The 27,531-nt window shown below is 45.6% G+C and overlaps 2 protein-coding genes across 2 annotated transcripts in view; one reads left to right on the plus strand and one right to left on the minus strand.

Annotated features, from left to right (window-relative positions):
• LOC126568516 (transmembrane protein 222) overlaps positions 1–27,531 on the plus strand; it is a 482,151-nt gene that overhangs the window by 264,106 nt on the left and 190,514 nt on the right. The gene's annotated exons all lie outside the window — the stretch shown is intronic.
• LOC126567719 (uncharacterized) lies at positions 5,625–26,376 on the minus strand. Its single transcript, XM_050223985.1, has 6 exons — positions 26,254–26,376; positions 25,397–25,515; positions 15,261–15,830; positions 10,434–15,183; positions 8,573–10,110; positions 5,625–8,524 (listed from the first exon to the last, which is right to left on the minus strand). Exons 1-6 carry the CDS (start codon positions 26,366–26,368, stop codon positions 5,630–5,632), a joined length of 9,987 nt encoding a protein of 3,328 aa, XP_050079942.1. The 5' UTR covers positions 26,369–26,376; the 3' UTR covers positions 5,625–5,629.

Genomic DNA, 27,531 nt, shown 5'->3' on the forward strand with positions numbered 1-27,531 from the left:
CCGACGACCGCGAGAAACACGATGACCTACACACACACACACACACACGCACCACTACTGCCTACACCACACAAAGCCATTGATGGGCGAAGTTTTAATTGAAAAAAAAAAACTAGGCGACACAATAAAACAAACTCACGCACAGCAACTGCTCTAGGGCTGCAATTGTGTCGTTTGCGTCCTTCGCATCCAACGGCAGGGTGTGTTTGGGGGATTAGTATGATGAATGTGACTCCTCCAAAATGGCTCTCCCCGCTCAACAACAACTTGACGCTAATGATGAACGGGTGGTAGTTGTGTTTTTCAAGCAATTGGTTTTCCCCTTTTATCTCATTTGCGCACTAAAGATTGCAGACGAAAAAAGCAGGCACTTTCAATTTCCGAAAAAAACGATTCTTGAGCACAAAATTCCAACTTTTTTGCATGTTCTGAACTGTTGTGTAAACTGGGCAACTGGGCGCTAAAAATATGGGCCAACTGCGTTTTGTAAACATTCGTACACGATTTCTTGCTTCCCTTTTCACCTCTCCCTTGGAACCTCGCTTTGCCGGTAGGTTTGGAACTCTATTCAAAGGTATACTACTCACACATACACTCACAGACAAACCGTGCGATGCGCGTGTCAGGAGTCCAAAATATAAACTAAACGCAACAATTCGCAACCCCAAGTAGGAGCCTGAGAGGACTGGCAGAAGAAAAAAAATACATGGAATAACCATCCCCACCAGGGGGGATGAGAAGGGGGGGTTGGGAATGAAACGGAATAAAGAGATTTTTCAGAAGAAACTCTCTTCCTCTCTATTTAACTCTCTCGAAATAGAATTTTCAAAAATTTCGTCTTTATTGGATGCTGCTGAGTAGGCCAAGCATAAAGCTCCTACCTTGATCATCATATCCGGCGGGTGTTGTGCAAAAACAATAAGAAAGGGGGAAAAATGCTGATAATTGGACTATCTTTTTGCACTTTTAAGCTTCCATTTAAAAACATCTGTTTTTGGCTTTCAAAATTTAAATCATTATTTACTGATTTTCTAATTAAAAAAAAAACATGAATGCATCAATGAGCTTGCTGCCACAACAGTCACACACATTTTGACACATTCTCACGCGCGCGCCCGCTCTCGCTCTCACAAGCTTATTCTCACTCACACGATTCGTGCATTCGCTCTCACGTCTCGCACAGGCGTTCTCGATAAAAGTGTGCCCTTCTTCAAACTTTATACTACTAATCACACCATTTTCTAGCAAATTAGCTAAAGAAAACTACAAACTGCTGTCGAACTACTAGCACAAACAAAGAACGCATTTAGCACTTCACTATTTGCCACTCGCGCTTAGTGAGAGAGAACTAAAGAGTAATGGTGACAAGTGAAAAAAAAACAACACAAAGAAACAACAAACTTCACGCAATTGTTTCAGTATACACTGTTGTTGGAATCATTACTTTTTCCTGCTTGTAAAGAATGTGTATAATAATGCTTTTTTTCACTTCATAACCCCCCCCCCCCCCCCCACAAAAACACACACACACACACACACGCTTACAAACGCACGGAATCCACTTGGGGGTAGTGGAGAACAGTTGGTGTAATTTGCGTACGCGCACAAGCCGCTCTTTATAGCCTCTCCGTTTTTTTTGCTTCCTCCACAGCCTGCTTTTGCTAATACACAGAAAAACAACTGCTGTTGCTTCAAACCCGGGGAAGAAACGAATCAACCTTCCCTTGCCGTGTGCACTACGCGCACGCACACACAGCTTGGATACGAGCCCGCGGACAGCACACGCAACAGTGTACGCGACACACGGAGTGGGTCGTCTATTTGTGTGTTTCGCACCCCTTTTTTTTGCTACTTCCCTTTTGTTTCTGTTGTTTTTAGTGCAACAACGAAACAAAAAGCACACGGAGGAAGAAACACTTGCACGCATACGGCAGAATCGATTATGTGTGATGATGGATGGCGGCGGCATTAAAAGCATCACACTGGAGATATATTTTGTCACACTGTTTTCTACATGGTTTTTCTTTTCATTTGTACGAAAGGGATTTTTTCACACTTCACTTTAGATAATAAATGCCCCAGCCCCGCGCGTGTGGTAGGAGCACGCCTGTGACCAGTTTTGATTACGGACTATATTTTACACTGATAAAATTGATAAGTGAACTATGTGAGTTTGCCTGTGTGCGTGTGTGTATGTGAGTTCATCACTTCCGGACATTGGTTTTGCAACTACGATACGCAGAAGAAAAAAAACCCTTTTCGCAACACTTCGGCCACACACACACACTTTTTTCGCTCCACAAGTGTGTATGACGCACTTGAGAACAGACGACAGATTTTGGTTTACGGTCAGTAAAAACTGGTTCCTTTTGGGGTGCTTTTCCGCCCGTAGATATCTACACATACTTATTTACTTTTTTCTCCACCTTTTTCTTGCACGGCTTTAACACACTTTACATTACCTTTACTGCTTTACTTTGCCTGCCCAAACAAGCCCGTTCACAGCAGCCGCTGGCTTCAGGGAATCCGAATGCGGTGCGTGTGAATCGAACCGATGCCTACTGTGTACTGTGGCGATGGTGGTCGAACACACACGAGATCACCGCGTCGTCGTGTTGCTCGCTCGCAGGAAGAAAAAAAAAACTCTTCTGCGCGATTCCCTTTAGCGCAATGTTTTCGAACGTGACAGCAGACTCCACCGCACGGAGCGGAACACTACCGACCGACACCCCCGAATGTTTTGTCACACGAATTTTACACGCTTTGCTGCTACTGATGTTGCCCTGAATAACCGGAAGCAAAACACCGCGATACGCAAAGGAAACGAAACTCGTCTGAATCACGGTCGGTTTTTGCGGACACACACAACAGCGCACCTTGCGTTTGCGGGGAGTCGATTGAAATGTTTGCTGAGCAGGCTGTGGTCTATAGTGCAGGTGGACGAAGCGTGTGGAGCCGAAACGTCAAAGCGAGGGTTTGGGTGGAGCTGTCAAAATTTGAATTACACTTCGAAAGCGGTTGGAGCTGCTGTAGTACACGCTAGTATGTATAATACCCTTCCTTTCGGTAAAAGTATATTGATTTGCTTATTTTGTTATTATTTTAATGTGCTCGGGGTAAAATGTCTCGTTGAGAGGTTAACATTTTGAAGGAACATGAAATTGTAAACATTTGATGAGTAAATATGAAACCGAACTCAATAACATGCGATTCGAATTTTGTTTTATACAGTTAGTTTATATTGATAAACAAAAAAATGTGTGAGTGTGTATTTTATGTGAAATCATCCTTTTTTCTGTTTGTTTTAAACGATGAATCATGTGCCCCACACAGACGAAGATGGAGGCGCCTGGCTAGTGTAGCATTATAGTAGAAAATGTAGAAATTTAACTAAAAACAAAAGACAACGTAGTTATTACAATAAGATAAGCACCATTTTATGTGAAAACTCATTTTTTTTGTAAATATAAAAATATATCGTGATGATATTTTGCGAACCAAGAGAATTCCTTTCCGTTTATACCGTTTGTTGTCGTTCTTGAGCAGAGGGACGTTTTTTTAAAATGGCGGTTATTAGCACATTCTTGTGTACTTATAAGTTAATTTCTTTCACCACTAAACAAACACACACAAAACCATTGTTTCAGTTCATCAACCATCATCATCATCATCATCCCCTATTCGACGATTCAGTGTTTAGGTATTTATTCCAACATCGGATTATTTTTTCTTGTCTTTTTTCTTTTGTTTTCTGTGTTCCAAACTGTTTCACAACACATTTCTTGTGTTAAATTTAGCCCTGCTTCAATTTTGCTCTTTTCGCCGTATTTTTGTTTTCTACAATTACTTTTTCTTCAGTTTTAGTTAAATGGTATGTTGCTATTCCTTCGTAGTTTGGTTCGTAATTTTGAAAACTTCTGTTTTTCGATAGGTAGATGTGAGCGGATCTGTGCATATAGGGTATGGGTGATACCCATCTACCATTCCATATGTCCAGAATTTTAACCCTAAAAGAGTCTCAACTTCAATTTTGCTGCTCGATTATATTTACTCTTTCAGATTTATTCGAATGTTTCTTCTTAATTCCTCAGTTCTGCTCGACAAGGGATGATTGTTAGGCTACCACCAACAGCAACTGCAATTTGTTTTTGTGCAGCAGAAAACAAGCAAATGTTAAGCCATTATTGCTATCGATAACAAAATTTGTGCTAGAGGAACAGAAAAAAGAATGGCGCAGAACTCGCGTTGGACGAGCAATTAGTAACAGAAGAAGTAGTAAAACACGTGAAAAATAGTTTAAAAAAGTACACAAGAGATCGAGAAGCATAAACAGAATAAAATCCACCTCAAAAACATTGTACATTGTACAACAAAATAGTAGAATAAAAAATTAAAAAAGAAATAAAATAACATAAAGAGCACAAAAACATAAGAAAATAAAATTAAAACAAAACATACCATCGTTTCGCGTGTAACTTTCTTCATATTTTTGTGTAACACTTTGCTCTACTACCACGAGTTGTGTGTTTGTTTCTGTTTTTCATTTCACAAATTAAATCTTTCCCAGGGTTTTTACTCCCATTTTTCCTGTTTTGCACGAAGGCTCCAACAAAAAACACTTGCACAAAACTTATTTTTTCACATTTCTATTTTCTCTTCTTTTACTAGTCCCCCGACGAAATGCGCAAGGATAGATCCTTCCCTTTTGTGTGAACAACTCTGTGAATTTGATATCATTGGATTCGAACCGATTTTTTACTTCTTCTTGGCACTCTAAGAGGGAGACAAAATTGCATGTTTGTCCCTCCTTCTTCTTCGGTGTGTCCTTTACACCTGCACAACTTGTAGCTTATCGTTTAATTCGGCTTTTTTTCTTTTTCTGTACACAAATTAGAGGCTGTTTCGTGTGATTTTTCGCACAAAGCTGCTACCTCTTTTTCCTGCTGTTTATAATTTACCTTCCATATAATACTCCTGGTTGTCTGTGTGTGTTTCGTTTGCTTTCCCTACTTTAAATGTCTGTATGTGTGCGTGTGTGTGTGTGTGTGTGTGTGTGTGTGTGTGTGTGTGTATAGTTGTGACAGTCGCTTTTTTCTCTATAAGCTGCATTTAAAAGAAAAACAAAAAGGGGATTCCTTGTCGTACTAAATGATGATCTGCTACCAACTAAACTAAAAGCCTAATATCTAAACACGAACTTAAAATACATTTACACAATATTCACGCGTTCACGCCGACCGATCCCACACGACGGGATATGTTGAATGTAGCACGTTTAAACAAAAAACGACAAGCAAACGGACAGTAATTAAAAAGCTCGATAACTGCGCGGAGGGAACCCAAAACACACACACGCGCCGAGCTAATTGACCAGAAAGGAGTGAAAACTAAAAGGCAAAACTGGTGTGTGTATGTGTGGGTGTGTGGGTGTGTGGGTGTGTGTGGATGAATTTTCTTCCTTTGATAGAGAGCAGACAGATCCATCCTCTTCCAACTATGGTTGTGTGTATGTGTAAGTATATATGTGTATAGGTTTCCTTCTGGTTCTACTTCTTTATCAATATCTTACACAAGCAGGGTGACGCCCATTATTGATCCTTTCCAGCTCATCGATTGATACATTCCATACTCATCGTTCCCGATACCACCGGCCACGAGGTTTCCGCAACTTCCGAGGGCTATACTTTGTCGGAGAGGACGAGACTTTTGTCGTAGTTGTACCGGCGGCAGTGCTTGTACTGGCCGTTGTAGTCGCCACCATCGTACCAGACGAAGCCGTCCCAGAGCAGGAGGCGAAGGTTAGCTTTACACGTTGCTGCTGCTGGAGTTTGCCAAAGTTGGAATCGGAAGCATGTGGATCATGATCAGCTTCTTCATCTACCTCATCATCACTATGCTCTTCTTCCTCTTCTTCTTGCTCTTCGTCTACATCTTCCTCGAGATCGTGATGCTCTTCCAGCTCTTCTTCTACCTCAACGAACTCCGCATCTACGACGATCGCACCGGGATCATGCTGATCACTATAGTCATGATCGGCCATAACGAGTTTGCGTTCCTCATCATCTTGACGCTTCCGCTTCTGTTCGGCTCGGTCAGCCGCTACCTTATCGTCGCGCATTAGGAAACCATCCTCTTCCTCTTCCTCCGTTTCCACCTGATGCTCCTCCTCGTCCTCTTCATTCGCCTCGATCTCTTGTTCTTCATCAACTTCCAACAGCTCGAGTAATTCGTACTGTTCCTCTTCCTCCTCGACTCCATCCAGTTCTTCCTCTTCTTCCTTCCGATCCAACAACTCGTGATCATGATCCTCTCCGTCCTCATCTTGGTGGTGTTCGCCGCCGACTTCGTCCTCCTCCTCTAGCAAATGCTCCTCCATTAGATGATTGCTACTGTGGTGATCATCCTCCTCCTCATCAGCTATACCTTGATCGTGATGATGGTTCTGCTGCTGCTGTTGCAAGGGATTCTGATGCTTGTGAAGTATGCCCAAAGGATCCTCCTCTTCCTCGTCTTTTTCCACACAATCAATCGTACTTGATGGAGCCTCGCTATTGTTGAAATGGCCAGCACTACTAACGACAGGCGCAGAGAGTTCCTCGACGTGTTTTTGCTGTTTTCCTCTCGAAGCAGACAACTTTCTACTCTTCTCAGTACCCTGTTGTAATCGTTTCTTCTTCGCCATCGTAACAACTTGCTGCTGCTTCGGTTCCACTACTAGCAACCGCTTTTTGAGCACCTTTTTCACACCAGCTGACGGCGCAACACATCCTTCCATCACAGGCGGTGCTGTCTTTCGCCGATTACGTTTACTGTTACTGCTAAGACTAATCCTTCTCTGCTTCTTTCCAATACCACCATTTACAACAATTGTGGCAGATGTTGCAACTGCTGTTGTAATTTCGCTCGCTGGAAGAAAGGTTGCCTTTACCAAACTTACGAAGGGGAGCTTTTTGGAGGATAGTTTCGCACCTCCGTAGGTCCGTTTCGGTGGCGAAAAACCAAACGTCGATGAGCGAGTCTTTATTTTGGATGGTGTGAGTAGGATAGTCTTACTACTACTGCCACCATTGTTGGCACTGGAAGAAGAATGTTGTTGCCCGCTGTCTGGCAATAGGAGGTCGTTATCGTCGTCGTTGTCATCGTGCTGCTGTATCGATGTGACGGGTTGCGGTGATAAAGGTGCTTTATCATCCGCACCGTACGATGAAGAGGATGAAGAGGACGTGGAGGTGGTTAGTGGAGGCGAAAGTGGCATCATGGAGGGAGGTGGTAACGGTGGACCGAGCGTGGACGATTTTCGCCGCTTCGTTTGTACGTCATGGTTGTGGTGGCGTTCCTTCGACTCCTTCTTCTTACTGGCCAACTCCATCCGGATAGCGGCACGGCGATTTTTCACCATTTTGTTCCGTATCCTTTCGCTCGGGGTTCGAGGCGTTTTGGTGGTAGGTTTGTTGCTGTCCAGGAAGAGGGTTGTTGATGAATCGGCAAGTTCTGTTTGCTTGGCCGATTCTTGGACGCCACTCTCCGAGGGATGATCACAGTGGTGGTGGTTTGGGTGAGAAGATTGCGGCCGCTCACTCGTTGCCGACGGTGGACGATCGTCGGGCGGATTAATGGCGGTCGAGGAGGAGGTTGTATCACAGTCATCGCTGACGAAGATGCTACGGGAGCTGATCGAATCACACTCCTTGTCGTCGCTATCGTGCGTCGTCGTCGTCGTCAGTGCAGATGTAGCAGCACCTCGATAACGATTCGAGGTGCCGCTGCTACTACTGGATTGCTTTTGTCGATTGTCTTCCTTCTGTTGATCGTCTTGATCCGGCTGCTGATCGTTTTCCTCGCGGGAATGTTTGACACGACCCAACGGAGACAATCCACTGGAAGTGACGTTCCCTCCTCCACCATCGTAATCAACCCGCGTCATGGTGGTAGTTGTTTTCGTGACGTACTTGCAACAGTTGGCACCAAGAACTGTTTGTCCTGAAGAGCCGGAACCGGAAGTTGGACACAACAGCGCTTCACAACCAGTCGCCGACGTCGGCGCCGGTTTTGTTTCTCGGTCAATGGTCGCTGAAGCGAAAGGAACAGTGCCACGATTTAAACTCCCGGGAGCTACCAAACCGGTGGGCGTTTGTCGTAGTGATGAGGGTTGGAGCAACATCGAGGATGTTACATGCCGCTGCAGTTGACTGTTGTCACGCATAAGCGCGGCACGAAGCGTTGGCATGGAATCGTAGGTAGAACTGGCGGATAATGCTTTGCTTCCTTTATCGCTGTCATGCAACGAACCAGCATCTACATTCGTTTCATTCCTTTTTTCATCATCCGTGTGAAGGTCGTCGTCATCACAAACTGCTGCTTTTTGCTGCTTTCCAAAGGAACGCTTCCTTCTTCTTCGCTCTACAGGTGGTTTCGGATCTTCGGAACGATTCCGACGATTGCAGACAGTCTTTTCATTGGGAATATTCCTTCGTCTAGCAGGACCTGCTTCTTCCTCCTCTTCATCTTCTTGTTCTTCGTGCTCCTTCTCTTCCAAAACCGTATCAGCATCATCGAGCTCCTCGTCCTCAACGTCCTCCTCACCCGGATTATCATCCTCCTCCACATCCTCGTCTTCGTCATCTTCGCCATCTTCTTCATCATCATCATCTTGTTTCTTCACCATACCACACTCGCGAGACAAATCGGTTAAGTTCTTCGCTTCTTCTTCCTCTCCCGGTTCTTCCTTTTTAACTGATTCGCTCGAGAGTGATTTTTTAACCGTCACCGATGGTAACAGGAACCTCGATTGCTGCCTAGTACGTGTACCGATTTTACGCTTGTTTGTTGGCCAACCGGTTCGATTGATGCGCTTCTTCAGGAATGATCCACCGACACTTCCGACGACACCACTACCCGGACCACACGGACCCATGCTCGAACCACTGTCAAACAGCTGAAGACCAATCACTGGAGAGGAGGATGAAATGGCGAGCCCCGACCCAGATCCACTGGCTAGCATTGAACGTTCCTTCCGATCGTACTGCACGATCTTCTTCACCACGGTTTCACATCGCTGTACGAGCTTCAAACTAAGCGGTGGTTCCGTACCAACCGTCTGCAAAACATCCAGCAGATCTCGCTTGCTTACGGCCAGCCCGTTCCGTTCGATGGCGATCCCTTCCTGCACAGCCGAAGGTGGAGGAATTAGCTCCATTTCTGGCACTTCCACCGAAGGATGCCCAAGCGATGGACTCTCCGATGTTTTATTTGCCTCCTGCTGAAGTTCGTCATCTTCCGTAAGCTCTTTCTTCACAATTCCATCCATTTGTCCGCCAGCGACACGCTTCAGCTCGTCCGATAGGAACGCATCCAGCTCCTGACACAACGTACGACTGTTAACGTAGTTACTGTCCGGGAAAAGCGGTCTTTCGAACTTGATGCCACCGGTGGACGAACCTGCCCGCGAACTATCCTGATCGCTTGCCCGCGAACAGGAACGGCTGATCGACTCTTCCCCATTGCTGTCCGGTGCGTCCTGCAGCAGATGGTGAGGCTGATGCTGCAGCAGAAGGCTGCTATTGCTGCCAGTCGTTTGTGTGGTTGCCGTAGCCGTGGTAGCTTTCTTTGGACTGGTAAGAATCTTAATAGTGCCTGCCCGCTTGCGATGTTGCTGTTGTTGAAGGAGACTAAGAATCGCAAGCGTTGAAGCATGTTCTCGGGGTGATTTACGTGGCCGTTCATTACCACCGGCAATCAATCTCGCTATGCGGCTGCTGTGACTACTGCTCGCTTCGGCCGACGCTTCGGCACCAGCTGCCGCTTCCTGGAGTAATAGTTTGCGTTTTTTCAACGGCAACGAGGACAAAGATGAGGATGGAGATGATTTCTTAGTATCCGGCTCATTGACAGAGGTCGCTGCCGTATGCTGAGCAGCATCGGACGAGTTGAGCCGCGATCCTCCAGCTCCTTTTTTAGCACCGCCGCTTGGTGACGCCGGTTCGGTTGAGGTCGATTGAAGTGATGTTGTTCGGTTCGATTTGCGGCTAGCGATCATCTTATAGTTTAGTATGCAACAGTTTTGACCGAGTGCCGGTAACGGACCCATCTCGTACGGTAATTTCCGGTAGCCTGGAAAAGGAAGATAGAGAGAAGCAAGAACATTTAAAATATAACAGAAATATGAAAAAATGTAGCGGAAATGGAGGCCATGTGAGCCACCTATTATTTTTTCCAGAAAAGTTCTTTGTACCTGTGACTGGTTCTAGTATAACGAATTACGCAAATAATAGTAAATTCGTGAGTAATAGGAAAAGTAAAAGTAAATAATAGAAAGAAAATCCAGCTGTTAAATAAAATTTAAAAATAAGTTATAGCATAAATTGCACAACGTGGACACACTTGCTCTCAATTTCAACTAAATTTAAAAAAAACTGTAAAGCATTGAAACTTACCCGTGCTGCCAAAATATTCGTACACCTTCTCCGTGCCGTCATCCTGGCGCTGAAATGTTTCGTACCACGGTTCCAGCGATGGGACCCGCTCGAACGCGAACCGATACGGTTCAATCTCTTCGCATCGTTTCCGAAAGTTGATCCATTTGAATACTGCCCCCATCCCATCCTCCTTGCCCTTGATGTAGCTGCTGCTGCCGGTGCCGGTCATAATGGCCGCACAACCTGCGGATGTTAGCGTTGATGATGATGTTGATGAAGTAGAAGGAATGGCTGTGCTCGGTGGTGTAGTTTTCGTTTTCGAGGCACGCGTCGTTCCGATGGCACCACGTTGCGACACCGGTGTACACGACCGCTCGACGGATTCGTTCGTACGCCGTCTGCTGGATGGTGGAGGCATCCGGGAAGCATCAAGCAAATGGCAAGTACAAGACGCACTACTGCTACCAGTTCGATTTGCACGTCTCGCTCCTCCGCGACCAACACCACCCCGAACGCCACGGCGACCTCCAGCTCCTCGACCACGTCGTCCACGACTCGAACGGGCAACGCAACTTATGCAAACATCCGCTACCGTCGTCGTGTCGTGTTCGATCACTTTTTTCTTCTGCACCCGTCGTCCCCGTACGGCGGAGGAGTTCGTTGTACCTTTCCTCCCTTTTCCCTTTTGCTTCTGTTCTTGCTCCTCCTTCTCCTCCTCCTCACTCTGAGTATCCTCTTCTTTCTCATCGTCACCAGAACTAGCATCATCAGCATGATGCTTCTCACCATCATGAACTTTATCTTCCGATTCACTGCGGCACGACTGACTGCGGCGTAACCGATCGGTAGTCGTCATTTTTGATACCACTGCCGCTGCCGCTGCTGCTGCTGCTGCTACTGCGCTTGGCTGGATGGGGGCCTCTGGAAATCGCATTTTACTACTGGCAGGATCTTGACCCTTCTCAAAGTCAGCCGACTGTTGGCGAGGACCTTTCCGTGAGCGTGAGCTACTCACATCTAACCGAGCCCGCTTTAACGTCGGCTCCGCGTCCGATTTTTGTGGAGATGACTGAGTGGATGACGGTGATGAAGACAACTGTTCACCAGCCTTTTTACGCTTTCTTCCACCAGTAACATGCTTATCGTCACTTACTGTAACCACATGTTCCTCCTCCGAAAATCTCTCATCGTCCCGCTTTACTGTCGTAGCGGTAGTCATCACCTGCTCTACTCCTCGTCGGTGATCACCTTCACTACTGCTAGCCAAATCGACCGAATAGTTGTTGGTACCTCCTCCAAGAGCATGGCACCCTTCCGACGATGTTTGCCGATCGTCATCGGTATCCTCCTCCGAACTACTGTCATCCTTCTTCGGAAACATAAAGTTTTCCGCCTCATCATTTAGCAGACTAAGCTCGGATTGACGTACCCGTCGTATCTTCACGATCAGTCCATTCTTTTTCACGGGCGAGGGTCCTCCCGTTACCTTCGAGGCTTTGGACGCTCTTGGATGATGGTTTGGTTGATGTTGCTGGGCAGATCCAACAGTTGACGCGTCGTCCTTGCGCGATGTTACGGTTGCGGAAGTGGCGGACATCCGCGACGAAGATGACGTCGTTATTCGTTCGTTGGGTGAGATTTGCTCTTCTCCGGCTTCTTGATGATCAATTACTTTGTACAGCAGGGGAGATTTGATCGGTGGGCGCGTCGTCGGGCTCGGTGCCCTCCATCGTATACCGCGCACCTTGATGTCCTCCAGTGTGGCCGCCTTTTTGCTGACAGCGGTTCGCTGCTTGGTGGCCGGTGTGACGACACTACTATCCACGTCTTCTGTCAGACGATCGTGCTCTCGCTTTTTTACCTTCTCCTCCTCCTCCTCACAGCCACGGTTAAGCTTTTCGTCCTCGCCCTTAATGGTTAGCTTGGTCGCCTGTTCCTTTCCCTTCGTTTGTACCCGTATCCGGGACTGCTGCTGATGCTGTTGACCCGTTCGACGTGGCGTCGCTGCGGAACCGGACCCTTTCGACCGTTCCAACGTTTCGTCCAGCAAGCTGGTAAAGTCTTCGTTGAGGTTTGCCCGTTTTGGGTTCTGCCGTAACCCAAGACTGATTCGTTTAGTGTTTTTCGGATCCAACCCTTCGCATTCGAGCAGTGTAGCAGCCAGTTCAGTTGCGTGGCGCGTTTTTGTACCGCCATTACCACCAGCATCATTCAGATGATGATGGTGATGACTCATCGCAACGGTTGACGCTTTTAATCCCATTGCGTGCCGGTCTTGTTCCTCTTGCTGCTGCTGTTGCTGCTGCGGATCCGGCCTAGTAGTACGCTTCCTTCGGTTACCGGTAGAAGGTGATTTTACACCAGCCGTTTCTATAGATGCCGGTGGAGGTTCCGTTGCTGTCAAAAGGGCCTCACTGCCGTCTGCTGCTCGCTGCTGCTTTCGAAACTCGTTTATTACTTTCATCCCGATAGCGGCAGTAGCAGCAGCATGATGATCATCACCACCACTCTTACAATCGCTGATCGCCGCTTTTGCCTGCTCCTGATGTTCCCGTTCCTGCTGCTGTTTGAGCAATAGTGCGCTGAGTGTTGATTTGTGCTTCTGATGGTTATGATGGTTCAGTTGATTATGTGGATGATGATGAATTGCTGACCGTCGCCCAAACATTCCTTCTTCACTGTTACGCGTGCCGTCCACCAATGCCGTTCGACTGCTTCTACGCTCACCTACCCGAGAACGGGCCACTGCTACTACCGCTTCCGACTGCTGTTGTTTGCACGCCCGAGTTCTGGTCGTTCTTTGCTCTTGCGTACTAACACTATCAAGGTTTGTTAAGTTACTACTACCACTATTATTACTATTCTTGGCAGCACTGCACCGCTTATTATTATCACTTTCGCAAGGATTCTTCTCCACTTCCTTCACACCACTATTTCCACCACCACCCGGCTCGATCCGTTTCGAATCGTCCTCGTTAACGTCAGCTAAAAAATCACTGTCACTGCAGTCGTAAGCAGTTCCTGACACCGATTTACCGATCGTAGCAGGCTTTTTGTTAAGTTTTTGTGTTGTACTGTCACCAACACCACCAGTACGGCGACTATCAAAGCTATCCTGCAACTTGATGACACCGGATGGTGTTGCTGAGGGTTTGTGCGAATCACCACTACCTCCCACCACTACTTCCACTATCCTGTTCTCACACAATTGCTGCTGTTGCGGGTTTTTAGTATCTTCCGCCACATCACTACCACACTTTCGTTTCACCTTTGCATGCACGCACACTTGTTGTTTGCAGTCATTTTTATCCTTCTCCGTAGTGTTGTTTCCCTGCAGTTGTTGCAGTATTATTGGTCGGTTTTGCGCTATTTCTTCTTCCTCTTCCTTTTTAAGTTTACTTTCACCGATCGGTGTTTGTTGTCCTTGGATCAGTTCGTCGTCAGCGGCGGCCGTCGTCGTCATCGCCACCGTCACCGTTGTTGATGATGTTTTCCTCCTCCTCCGCTGCTGTTGATGTCCGTCCACTAGTAGCTCCTCCTGCTGCTGCTGCTGCTTTGCTCCGACCGCTTTCAGCTTGATGCGTGTTGTTGTGTTGTGCAACTGCTGAAAAAATGTCTCGACAGCAACAGCATCACCACCACCACTACCAACCCTTAGCGGTGTATCGTCATCGTCGGTGTCATCCACCTCACTAAAAGAGCCTAGCAATCGGTCGAGTGACGTAAAGTTGTCATCGTTCTTTACGAACGCTTGGTGATTTTCCGATTGTACGTGTACCGCCAGCGAATCGTACTCGATGCGACAAATTTCACAATAACCACAGTCTCTGGGTGGTGCGGCGGCGGCGGCGGCAATGGTCGCTACAGCTACTGGCGGCAATTTTTCCAACACTCGTTTTTTCACCACCTTTTCGCCGTTTTTTCCTGTGGTAGTGTTGGTTGTTGTTGTTGCAGTACTGCTAGAATGCTTTCGCGTCATCCTATTTGCACTCGTACCACCACCACCACCACTACCACCAGCGTCCACCTCCTGGATCGGTGGTTCCTGCTTAACGCCACGCTCCGGCGATGGTTCGTTCGCGTCGGCGAATGGTGCCCGCCTACCGGCAAGATCTTTCGCGTTAAGCAACAAACCAGGCCACCGTTTAAATTCCTTGTAAACGGGCCGGTAGTTACCCGGTGCCGAACGACACTCGATCTTTAGGAACTGTCCGCGCAGATGATGGACATGCTGCGCTGCACGAGTTGCGGACGAACCATGATGGTGTCTGTGTGATCGATGATGATGCCGTCCTTGTTCATTACCAACGCCTTCGCGCGATCCTTTCGTTCTGCCGCGGTTTTCGTTCGATAACGAAGCGAGAACTTTCCGCAAGAACTTTAGCGCATACTCCGCGCTCCAGATAAGCGTACCCCAAGAGCGGGCCAACTGGACGGGACTGTTTTGCCGTGGTGCGGCAGGTCCCCGGCGATTGCCTACCCCAACTCCAGCACCGGTCGGGCTGTAATTAGGGCTTGGCGACGCTTGCTTGTGATGCGACGACGAAAAGAATGGAGACGGCGTACCGAGCTTGGTCGGTGTGGATCCGCCGCCGTACGTTGGATTTAGTGGTGACGAGTTTAGCAAATGGCAGGATGATGCCTGTTGGCTGTATGGATGCTGCTGTTGTTGACGAACACGCTGTAGCATAGCATCTGCACGGCTGCGCGGTGGTAATGCTGTCGCTGCCGGCACACTGTTGGCCGAAGGGTTGTGGATTGGTTTAACCTATAAATTAAAATTGAATTGTAATTAATTTACACAAATTTATAGACTTTTTTATCAAATATAAAACAAACACTCACCTTCCCATCAAACCCTACCGACAGCGAAGCATTGGCGGTGAGGCTGTTGCTGGAGGCAGCTCCTGATCCCACCACCACCTGCTGCTTCTTCTTCAGCTGCTGCCCGGATGCTGCACCACCACCGGGTGTGATGCATGCTACCGTTGAGGAGGAAGATGCCGCTGCTGCTGATGCTGCTGCTGTGGTGGATGTTATCGTTGGTGGACATGGTGACGATGTACGACTGGTCGCCGGTTCGTAGTCATTTACATATTGACCGTGGGTTTGCTGCTGGTGCGTCAAATGAAGAAGCTGACGCGAACTGCGCTGCAACTGCTGTGAATGTCGCGGTGGCGTAAACGATGTACCGGCACTGGTGGTTGTGGCTGCTGCCGGAGATGCAACCGACGACGATATACTACGGTGACTTGAGATTAGATTCTCGTACGAACCAGTAACGGATGCTTTTTGTTCCTTGCGTTCACCAGACTCGCCGCCACCAGCAGTGACTGTGTTGGAGTATTGTCCGCCTTGTTGTAGTTTATCGGTTATGAAGTGTGTAACATCCTTGTTGAGGAAGAATTCTACCGACTGTTTTGGGGGATGCACAACAAGAAAAAACAAGAGAAATATTAGTATAAAGTCAAGGAACATTTTTTCATTTCAGCTATTTGTTTTCTCGCCCTCCATTTGCATTCTCAATCGCTCTTTCCCTATTTCTCTAGTGCTTTTGTAGTCCTGCTTGGCATACTACGATCAAACGTCAAACATATGCAAATTTAGCACTTTCAAAACAGGAAAAAAACCCAATGCTTGCTTTGCTTGTGTGTGTTTGTGTTTATTGTCCTACTACTACTACTACTGCTTCCCCGGCATCATCGTTCCCGGCTAACAAATGCTTTCCATCTCACGCGTGCAAGTGTACGCGTGCTCAGCTCAAACCTCTCCTTTCTATACCACAACAAACTTGCCACACAACGGGGTACGGTTTGGAGCGATTTAGGTTTCGTGCAGCATACAACGCAGCATACACTCCTCCTCTTTCGATGGGAGTCTATTCGTTTTGTAAGCGAAAATTCGATATCGAGAGAAATCGATCGATTTCCGTTGGCATTGGGGGAGTTTCTACTGCTACACTTTTCATTGAAATCATTTGTATTTTGCAAACAAAAATTATATTATATTTATATCGTGTAAAGGTTTAACATATCTTAAGCCTATAAACCCACCGAAGAAGTACAACAACAAGCATTAATAAAAATCAGTTTTTAATTTATGCTCTCGGGCCGCGTAAATTCTAACTGTGTGCAGCAGAACAACGAACCGTTGCAGCTCATGATTTGATGTTCGTACTGAAGAAAACATGAGCCACACAAACACAGAGGAAAAAGTACGATGGTACGTACCGATCTTCTACCGATTTTATGTGCCTAAAGAGCATTCGGGAGGGAGAACACATCATCAAAAATAACGTAACTTGCATCAGGAGAAAAAAGCGATACTAACTAAACGAAAGCTAGCTATTTCATAGTGTTCATAATTTATTTTTGATACATTTTTCACTTTAAACCCGATTATTGTTCCGCTTTTCCACGTTTAAAGTGTAAAACGTTTATTTTTCCTCAAACATTTTTCATGATACAAAAATCGGTCGTCTAACGTGAGATGTAAACAAAAAAGTTTGTTACATTTTCATAATCATACTACGCTGACACCAACACCATCAAACGCTAGAGTTGTGTATGTGTGAGGGTGTACGTTAAAATAGTACTGTGTGGTGTAGCTTTTGTTTGTGCTTGTTTGTTCCTAAGGAACGTTACCCAATGCTTTCAATAATTAATTCCAGCTTTTTATGATGCATTTTAATCTTTTAAAGTTCATACTTTTCTGACAGAATATACACAAATTTGACAGAGTGTACATACATATATAATTAAATTAAACTTATCTTATTTGTAGTACTATTAAACGAAATGGGCGCTTCAAAGCAGGGAAGAAATAACAGAAATACAATATTCTCCACCATCATTATACCATACAGCGAACCAGTTTGCCTTTTTTGCACAATTAAAATCGAAGAAGGCAACAATTTCTCGAAACATAAGAAAACAGTTCCAAGAAAAGCCGTTACACATATACATACATCCGCAGTTTATTGAACGCTCTCTTTCTCTCTTTCTCTTCATTTTCTCCACCACGTAAACAAACCATTACCAACACCCATATAACGTTGCATAGGCAACATAAAAACATGCCACTCTCGTGAGATTTCTCTCGCATATACATACACACACACAAGAAAACTTTCATATTCAACAACACAACAAAAAAGGCGCTCTTCGTTTATTCTTCTCGTAGCGGAGTAAAAGACCCGGTGCTGGCCGCCGCGTAACACCACACACAACACAAAATGGAGTTGAATCATGTGCCTCCTTTTTGCTGGTGCTCTTTTAGCAAAAGGCAAGGCCCTGCTGTTGTGCGTGTCGAGCTACAGCAGCAGCAGCAGCCATGTTTGATTGCGCTTTGCTAGAGTTTCCTACTATTTTGCTCCAACAGGGCTCGATGTTTCTATAGGCACTTCCCATCATCGAACCAGTGCCCAAATGCTTGTGTGTGTTTGTTGTGTTCCACAGTGTGCTGTAATGCAATCTCGTTGCAGTGTGGCCTGTAACCAACTCATCACTCTTTCATGCAAACAATGCAATTTTACTTGCAACACAACAACCTTCGTCTACACTGATTGCTGCCACTGCTGCAACACGATTAGCATACCTAAGGTGCATTGACAAATCGGCAAACGGCAATTTGTCTCATATAAGATTGTACTTTGAATTGTATAAAAATCACACTGGGTGGCCCGTATGACACATGCTGGGCGTCAATGGCGATAAAAATAATCAATGCCATTTGCACGGTAGAGCTTCGCAATTCAATCTGATTGCCTTCTCTGTAGGCCGTTTGCCTTCCGGTGCTACATGATTTATCCATTTATTTTGAAATCGATAACACAAAATCGCACTTCCGATTACATCCGCTAGATGACGGTAGCATGCGAAGATGATATACCTCTCAAGTCGACACCAAAATAATCAACAAACGATGGAAAAGGCGAGAAACGGGGAAGTAATTCCCTGTGTGTCTCTGTCAAAAAACAGACCCCACGAGCAGGCTGCTTTGACGTTTGTTTTTTGACACACACACACGCGCGCACGCGACTGCTACAAACAATGGCTAGCATAACTCGTTTTATAGTTTAGGCCGCAAAACCTCCACACTTCACCGTAGCTAACAAAAACGAAGAGGCCTTCACCGCACCATATATATATTGAGGTGAAAAAGAAAATTAAAGTCAACCGACTGCTGCTGAGTCAGCAAACAAAGCGAACTAGAGAGTGTGTGTAGAGTGAGCGCGCGCGCCCCGTTTTCATAGCGACGGCGGGACCTACTTCGACGGCGACGTGTTCTTGCTTGCTGCGGTTGCATTTACACACGACAAAATGGTGGGTTTTCTCAGTCTCGATGTACACAACGAAACAACCGACTCAACCGTGGTGGTTTTGTGCCCGGGAGATGACCGTGTGATGGTCGGCGTTTGCGTTCGAAATAATGAAATACAAGGCGCATGGTCGTCATCGTCCGTGGGTCCGCGCGCGCTAACGCTAAGAGCAATTTGCTTTCGGAGCGTGTGTACCATGAACAAAACGGTGTATGTAGCGAACTCGTTGGAAGCACAAACGCGTCATTGTATTTGTGTGTTTGTGTGCACCAGTGTGCATATACCTTCACGAATAGGAGGCATTCTTCTTCCGAATGGAAGAAATGGTCACCCACAACGCCCAACAGAAGGCACTATTCAAGCAGACGGCAGCAAGCGGTAAAACGGTCTTCGAACGTCTTCGTCAACATATCACATCTTCGGCACACTCCTCCAGAGGGTATTAAACACGCGCACACATACAGCAAGACGAAGCTGTCCGATGGTCGGAAAGCTGCTATGCGTGTGAGCTGAGATCGGCCTTTATGGAGTTTGAGCGTACTACCGTCTGTACTGCATTTCATTGCCTTACTGTGCCTTCCAACCTTTCTTTTTCGTTTCCGTAGTCGAGAGTCAACCGTACGTACGATATTTTAAGTCGCTTCGCCAGTAGAAGCAGCAAGAAGCGGACAGTTTATTAACATTCGCTTACGGTAAGCAGTGGAAGCAAGCGTGCGGTGAAGCACGGGTATGCGATGAAGGTTGATGTTCGTTGCCTTCATACACTGGTAGATATTTCTTTTTGCTTGTGTGGGCCCCCCATGTTTCTCACTCTACTGCAGGCAATTCCAAAACTTATGTCTCGTTTATATTTTTTATTTCTTCACGGTGCTTTAGAACGGCAAAGCAGTTGCACTTTGCTTCTTTCTTCTGATCTCTGCCTTGCTGCACGGTAAATGAACCATTGCCCATGCACCATGGGCATATATGACTTGCCACGTAAAGCTGGTTTGCTGATCCGAACACGTCAACACTCTTCCTTTACACACTTTCAGGTCTAAAGTTTTGATGCTTTCGTGGATAATGAACCATCTTTGTCTTTCATACATATTATGAAGAATTATTCTTCCTTGGCATCGAAGACTTCTTCATCTGTCTGGAAAATTACAGATCTCTTTGGGGTAAAACGCGTGATGGGTGTGTGTTCAGCCACGTATTAAGTTCTTGCCGAATGTCGGAAGAGGCGTTCTTCCCTAAAAGCTGGGCTCGAGAGTAGACCTTGGTAATAAATTTTTTTAATTTGATTTCGATTTCGGTTCCTCCGTTTTCAACCGTTCAAAGTTGCAGCACTCTTTTTACTTCAAAAAAAAAAAGGTTATATACTGCGAGACACCATAAAAAGAGGAATCGACACGAATGGGACTAACACAAACTCTGTAGTTCTTCTCATCAAAGATAACGGTGAACAAGGAGGAAGGAACTTAAATTCTCCTTTTGCAAAATACTTCACAGTTTGCCTGTGTTTTGACAGAAAATATCAATTGCAGTATCAAACTATCTGCCTCTGAACATTGTATAATTTATACACTAGGATTTGCCACAATTGATTTCCTAAAGGACAAATAACAACAAAACATTGTAAACAAATGCTCAGCTCACTACTACAACGCAACAGAGGGTGGAAGGTAACACAGCTCTCACCCTCTCTCTTACTCTCTTTTACGAATACTGTAGCCATCCTAGACTATCAACAAACCTCGAGACGAACTGTCATTTCTTATGTAGCAAAATAGACGTTTGACACCTTCACACAAATACACAAACGCATGCGAGTACGAAATATGTAATAAAGGAAGAAGTTACCCCAGGCTGTTTAATCCAAACCTATAAACCTTCCAAATTTGTAAATCGTATATTCATACAATGAATTTTACATTTACTCCCTATCCTCACGGAATAAAATTGACTTGAACAGGCACACCATTCGTGTTTCCTATTGCTATCGCGTCGCGCATACAGAGCATCACAAAGTAGACGAAAACGAGAGGACATTTCAAGCCACACAGGTTTTGCGGGACCAGTTAAGGGAGGGCCTTGGCTCGTACAGAGATGGTCAAGGTGTACCATGGAAAAGGGTAGGTTTGCTTCTTTCAAACCACTTTAAGCGATCCACTGCCGTTGTACAGCCGACGACGAAGTATGCGAGAAACGCCACCAAAAAAGCAACATTTCAACGCCACTCACACACTCAAGTCTTCCCCCCACACCCCACAAAGCAGGGCAAAACAGTCAGCACACGTTCCCACAAAGCATTTTCACAGCAAAAAAAAAAGCACGTACACAACTGAAGGGAAACATTATCAAGGCGTACAAGCGTACCATCGACGGTGGAATACGTTTTCTTTGCTTATCGCTCACTCATTCACTCGCTCTCTCAAATCGAACAGTGGACGATGTGGCGCGTTTTACGAAAGAGTGCGATGGAAAGATAGTGAACGAAAAAGGTTACTTTGACGACGGGAGGGCGGGGGGGGGGGGGGTTAGGCCAACACAACCATTCTATTTCTTGCATGTGAATTCAGTCGTGGCGCGCAGTGTGTAGTTGTGGCAGAAAATTGACCTCATTTTGATATCGATTGATTCTCCTCCCGTGTGTTTTCTCCTGTGGCAGAGCATTCCGATCATTATGCATTATGCGCACAAGAGGCGGAACACACAGCGCCCGAAACAAAATCGTTCGTATTTCATCACACGCATAACATAACTATGTGACCACGCATCACATAAAATAGCCTATAAGTGTGTGTGAGCGTAAAGCCGCGCTCCTGATACCCAATAATAGCACGTATTGGAAAGCACACTGAAGAGAAAAAAAAACATACACACACATACGTACATGCGCGCTTTTTCTCACACAATACTTGTGGAGGAAATAGGAATGGAAAAGAAATAAAACCATACATTCGCACAAATTCGGTTGCTTCCCTACTGGCGCAGAACAGCAGCATGATTTCACTTTACCCAACACACATGCACGGTAACCGTTCAACACAAGCATCCAAGTAAGCACTTTTCTTACTCTCTCTCTCTCTCTCTCACTCTTTTTCACTCTCACACAAAGTCACCTCTCTACCTCTTACTAATTTTTACACATTTCACTGTTGTTTTTTTTTGTACACATCATACACGCACACAAACAAAAACTCCACACACAAGCACACAATGTTTCGGCTGCCGTATCTTCCTTAACCTGTACGTATATTGATTAATATTGCGCACAATGCTGTTTGTGGTGTGTTTTTACTTTCCTCCCGAGGTTGGTGATTTCCCTATTGTGAGCGCGTTTGCCTGAGCGAAACATCACGCATACACATCCAATATGTGTAATGAAAGAGAAGCTTTTCATACATGTGTTGTGTTGTGTGTGTGTGTGTGTGTGTGTGTGTGTGTGTGTGTGTGTGTGTGTGTATGTGGACATGTACATGCTGCGCTTGTCGGGAATTTGTGGGTGCTGCTGCTTCATCGATGAAAAATTTGGGCGAAGAAAAACGCCATTTTTGAACGCGTTTTTTGAAGAAAACGCCCTGTATCCATTGTATGGAAGTCTTTCGTATTTTCCTGCTCTTAATTAGACATCAATATAACCCCTCTCCTGGAGATGTACGCGCTATTGTTTTCTACAAAAGTAGCACAACTTCCTTTCCCTTTTATAACGTTTAAATCAAATCGCTTAACATTCATGCTACTTCCCTGTTCAATTAAACCCTTAAACTTTTACATTCCCAAAAAAGAACATTCACCATAGCCTACGATTTCGGCCTATAGCGAAAAGGTCACATTACAGGAACTCCTGTCCGACGATGTGCTAGCTCTCTTCTATGAGATAGCTTCATGAGCACACAGCTCCCAACACAACAGAGTCATCATCAGCTATATTCTATTCCCGGAGGGTGGTTCACCGGTTCGATTCGTCGAACCAACAGAAGCGAGGAGCGAAATGGAGAACACTGTGAGCCCCCGGTCCCGTCAGTCGGTTGAGAAAATGGCGAATATCAGCTCATTCCTGTAGGTTCATCGACGTCGTCGGTATGGGAGAATTGCCGCAACGCAATGCACACACGTTCGCAATTCAAGCCCCGCGACAACGAACGAACGGACCGAACAAACGAGTCGACCGAACGAACGAACGATGGACAAGCAACCGCACGCAGCAAACATGAAGAAACAAGCCCCAATATCAACGCCACCATCATTTCCAACGCCCAACGCGCGCGCTTAACACAATCCCTTGCTCGCAGTAGACACAGAGCAGCAGGCCAGCCAGCCAACGGACCAGCACCAAACAACATACCGCCACAACACATACTCTCACACAATCTGCAATTTGTCGGACGCATCAGCGCACACACAAACCCACAGTACACGCACACACACATACACTACTAGCACGATCGATCGCAGCACGGTAGAGCTGTACACCATACAAACAAGAATTTATGTGTTTGTGTGTGGTTGCGTGGTGCGAAACAATCACACACATACACTTTCTTACAGGCACGCACTGCCAACTAGATTCAGAATGGGAATGTGAATTTTTCGTAAAGGAAAGAGAACAAAAAAAAACGGAACTCCTACACAGGAACAAACCCAACTAACCTCTGCTTCTTAGCACAATATTTTTTCTTTCAATTACACCAACACTACTGCCATCAAGCACTATAGAGTGACGCACACAGACACATACCCGGAACACCTTTTTCTATTTTCTTGAAGTTTTCTTTGACACACAAACGGTCGCTCTGTATGGTTCACAACGGGGTATTCTTTTTTTTCAATAACGCATTCACACACATGCATCCAGAGGCATCACCGCACAACATCACACCGATGCGATGGACCCCCACCCACAAACACACCGACCCCCCACACAGAGCTCAGTGACGCGCCCTCAGAGCGCTGAACCGTACATGCACGTCCGAACCGCTCAAATGCAACAATATCAATGAAGTGGTGAGCTGAGCCGTTGCTGAGCTACCCGCACGCGATTGACTGTTTTGCAGGATTTACTCTCGCTCTTATTTTTTTCCCCATTTTATCGATCTCTTTCTTTTCGTTTCTCTCGCTTACTCCCTTTCCTTTCTTCTTTCTCTTTCTAACATGCTATTGAAGAGCCCGTAAAAGAGTAAAAGAGAGAGGGAGAGTGAGAGAGATAGTAAAAAGAGCGAATATCATTCATGCAGAGACACATACGCACATAATTCTTCGCTCTCTCTCTCTCACTCTCTTCCTCACCCACACGTTCATTCATACACGTTTGCGCAATGAAAATTCTACGGAAAGTCACTTCAGAGCAGCTATGGACAATACAGGGCGAAACAAGCGAACAAAAATGGCCGAAAAAAGGAGCGAATTGAAAACGCGTTGGCGTTCGATGCAGCGAAACAATCATTTTCATTCGCAATTTAACAAAAATTTCCAGGCACATTAAAGGTACACCCGGGTTGCTTCTAGCAGGATGCGCCACACTACTTTCATGGCAAACAATACACACACATGCACGCTTAGAAAACAATCTTGTTTTGATGGGTGTAGCGTGTGCACGAGTGAGACAGATACATTGCGAAGTTGAAGTTTTGCTCGTTTATGGTCCAGTTTGACATACATTTGTTTTGCCCGTTTTTTTCCAAAAAACAAAAAAAATTGCTCTAGCAATGTACGAAAATTTTTGATGTTTACTGCGTGAATGCATTTCCTCGCCGTTTGTAAAATTAGGCGATAAAATGCTTACTCAACTTTCTATTAGATCATGTAGAACACACGTACACACACGAATTGCGTTACGCATGGATTGAAAATAGAAACTGTCCCTGTTTGCATTTCTCGCCGTTTTTGTGTTCTTATACGCTCACCCGAATGCCGGCAATTTCTAAATTTTCATACACAGAGCGAAAGGATGGGAAAGGAAACGAAACTGTAGTGCATGTATTTTGACGTTTCAATGCTAAAATGGCGCTACCTTTTAAGAAAAATCCAAAAGACCATGATCATATTTTATAGACCCACTTTTAATCAGCAAAATGGTCACTTCACTCATCATTACTCAACAACGCTTTATGTCACATTGAGTACCGCAAGCGTACTAAACTTCAATTAGATGTATCTTCAATAAAATATTCTTCTTGGCCTGCTCAGGTGTGAGCATATGGTAGTAAAATGCCGAAATTCTTTGTGGATTCGTGGCCCCTTACAAGCCCCCTATAGCCTCCTATTTCGCACACCGCGTTAAACCTGCCATAGAATAGACTCCACTCCGTTTCCAGGCTACTTGGTACCTAAGCTGCACTCCTCCAACCAAAATTGCATCCGATCTTCGATCGTTTCGACTCCACTTGATCCAGCCAACGAGCTTGCTGTGCTTCTCTACATCTCGTGCCTGATGATGGGTCCCACATCTTCATCACGTGCTCCAAAACATTCCAATTTGTGATTCAAAAGTTCCATAGTTATAATAGACACGATTCCCTTGAACAATGCACTTCGTGATTGAGCTGCTTCCTTTGTAATTTGAAGTTACGAACGTACCAATGCAGCAGACTTCCTCACTACACTAATCACATTACAAACATGGTTTTCTACTAACCAAGCATTTTTGTGACATCGATATTACATACTGCATACTTACACCGCCCAGCTGTTTGATAGTGCTTTCGATCTTGGTAGCGATCTGATGCTGCTCAATATCCAGATAGAACCGATGGTACACCAATGGCTTCGAGCCCTTGACCAGCTGCACCTTTTGAGCTGTAAAATGAAAGTAAAAAACAAAGAACAGATGAATCTCTCTATTACAGGTCTAGAACTTACATCAAATTAAAGCACTTCTTTGCGTGCATTTAAAGCGATGGAAATATTCAGAGTTATGGAGAAGCAAACATTTTAAATCGTTCACAAACAAAACAAAACCATTGCGGCCGCCGGTCCCACTATCTGTTTGTGTGTGTAAATGCTAATACGCACACTACGAGAGCTACCATAGCGACGACAGCTGCATCTGTCAAATCAACGGGCAGACAGTCATCACGGACGTCGTCAGCAAATTGTATATTACGGCAGAGCATCATCATCATCATCATCACCACAGTCATTATTGCTTTTGTCTGCTCAGCTCTACCTCGACACCATTCCCGTTGTGCGTTTCCAGATGAGTTCTTGTGCTGATACCAAAGCATTTTTCTGAACCCGCAACAGCGAATAGGGTCTTTCTAATAGAAAGACACAAATTAACGAGCCTGCTATGCGTATGCAAAGAAGAAAAACACAACACGTCCAGGGGCATTGACACCACAGCAAACGTATTTGACAGGAATGCCAATCAGAAAAAAAGGAAGCGGTCAAAAGTAAACAACGCCGTCCTATTGGGGGCCAGAGTAGCAGAAACCTGTTTGTTTTTCTGCGATGAATACGTAATCAAAATTTTGCTTCACCAACTTCACCACCGGTCGGTTCTTGTTCTCACGGCTTGCGAAACTAACAACTTACACGACTTCCTTTGGGACGCCGCCTGCTGAGATGGAGGAAGCTGTTGTGGCTGTTGATCCTGTTCCTGTTGCTGGCCGGCGATCCTGGAAAGTTTGGCTTTTGAGGGTGAGACCATTCCTCTGCCGTAGCGCAGTAGGACAATCTTCCCGAGCTGAGTCGGCAACGTACAGGCGTTACCAGCGACTCGCGTCGTCTATTTCAATTATACACCGAGACACATCTCACACGTCTCGCACAACGCTGAACAAATAGATGGTCGCGTAAACATACGCCGTTAAGGAAAGTTTAGACACTTTTACCGCTTGTCACAAATCACGCACGCACACACACACGTACATTTATATTGTTTAGGAACCATTTCTATTCGGCAAACGCAATAGGAGAAGATGGTAATTAATTGAAAAGAAACTATTTTACCTTTTCCACGTTTCTTTTATACAAATTGAAGATGGTTTTTTTATGCTACAGAAGCGTCACACACACACATTGCACACTGCACAATGCTGAACCACAATAAATACACGCCAATACTTCAGCACTATTTTCCACACAGGCCAATATTACGAAAAGCAACCAAAAATTGAAATATTGCGCGCCATTTTATTTCGTCGACTTCGCCGCCTGCTGCCCCTGCTTCGAATGCGAATCTGTTGCCAAATATACAGCCGAGCACACCCGAAATCAAAAGCCGGTGCGTGCTGCTCCTCACGCTCCATCATCGCTGCGTCTCACGCACACTCACACCATCACCCGACCAGACACGTATTAATAGCCTTGGCGTATGTGTGTGTGTGTGTTTACGCACGATTTACGGTATCGTAGGGGATTGCTTTTCATCGCCTGCCTTGCAAATTGTTGTCATGCAAGCGGCAGATGGTTGTTTTTTTTTCTATCGCCCTCCGAAGCCCAACACGATGAGCAAGCCCCCTAAACTGACCATTTGCTGTTGTGTCTCTTCTGCCTGCATCTGCACAAGCCGTCCGTTAGTCACCCGAGCGACCAAATCATAGCTTGCTTCGCATGGGGTAAAAAGACACGAAGGAAAGTTTTTCGGGGAACAAATGCATCGGATTTGGACACCGAATTTGACAATGATGGACGTTTGTTTTGATGGTAATGCGATAACGTCGAATATTACGAAATAAGCTCTATACAACGAATGGGGCGCTTATCATACGCAAGTGGTACGATTCTACGAGCATCACTGTTCACCGAGCTCGAGCTGCTCTATCGCCTGCCTACCATCTATAATATTATTGAAAATCACAGCAGACAAAC

The sequence above is a fragment of the Anopheles maculipalpis genome, chromosome 2RL (assembly GCF_943734695.1).
Source record: "Anopheles maculipalpis chromosome 2RL, idAnoMacuDA_375_x, whole genome shotgun sequence".
In the NCBI taxonomy this organism is placed as follows: domain Eukaryota; kingdom Metazoa; phylum Arthropoda; class Insecta; order Diptera; family Culicidae; genus Anopheles; species Anopheles maculipalpis.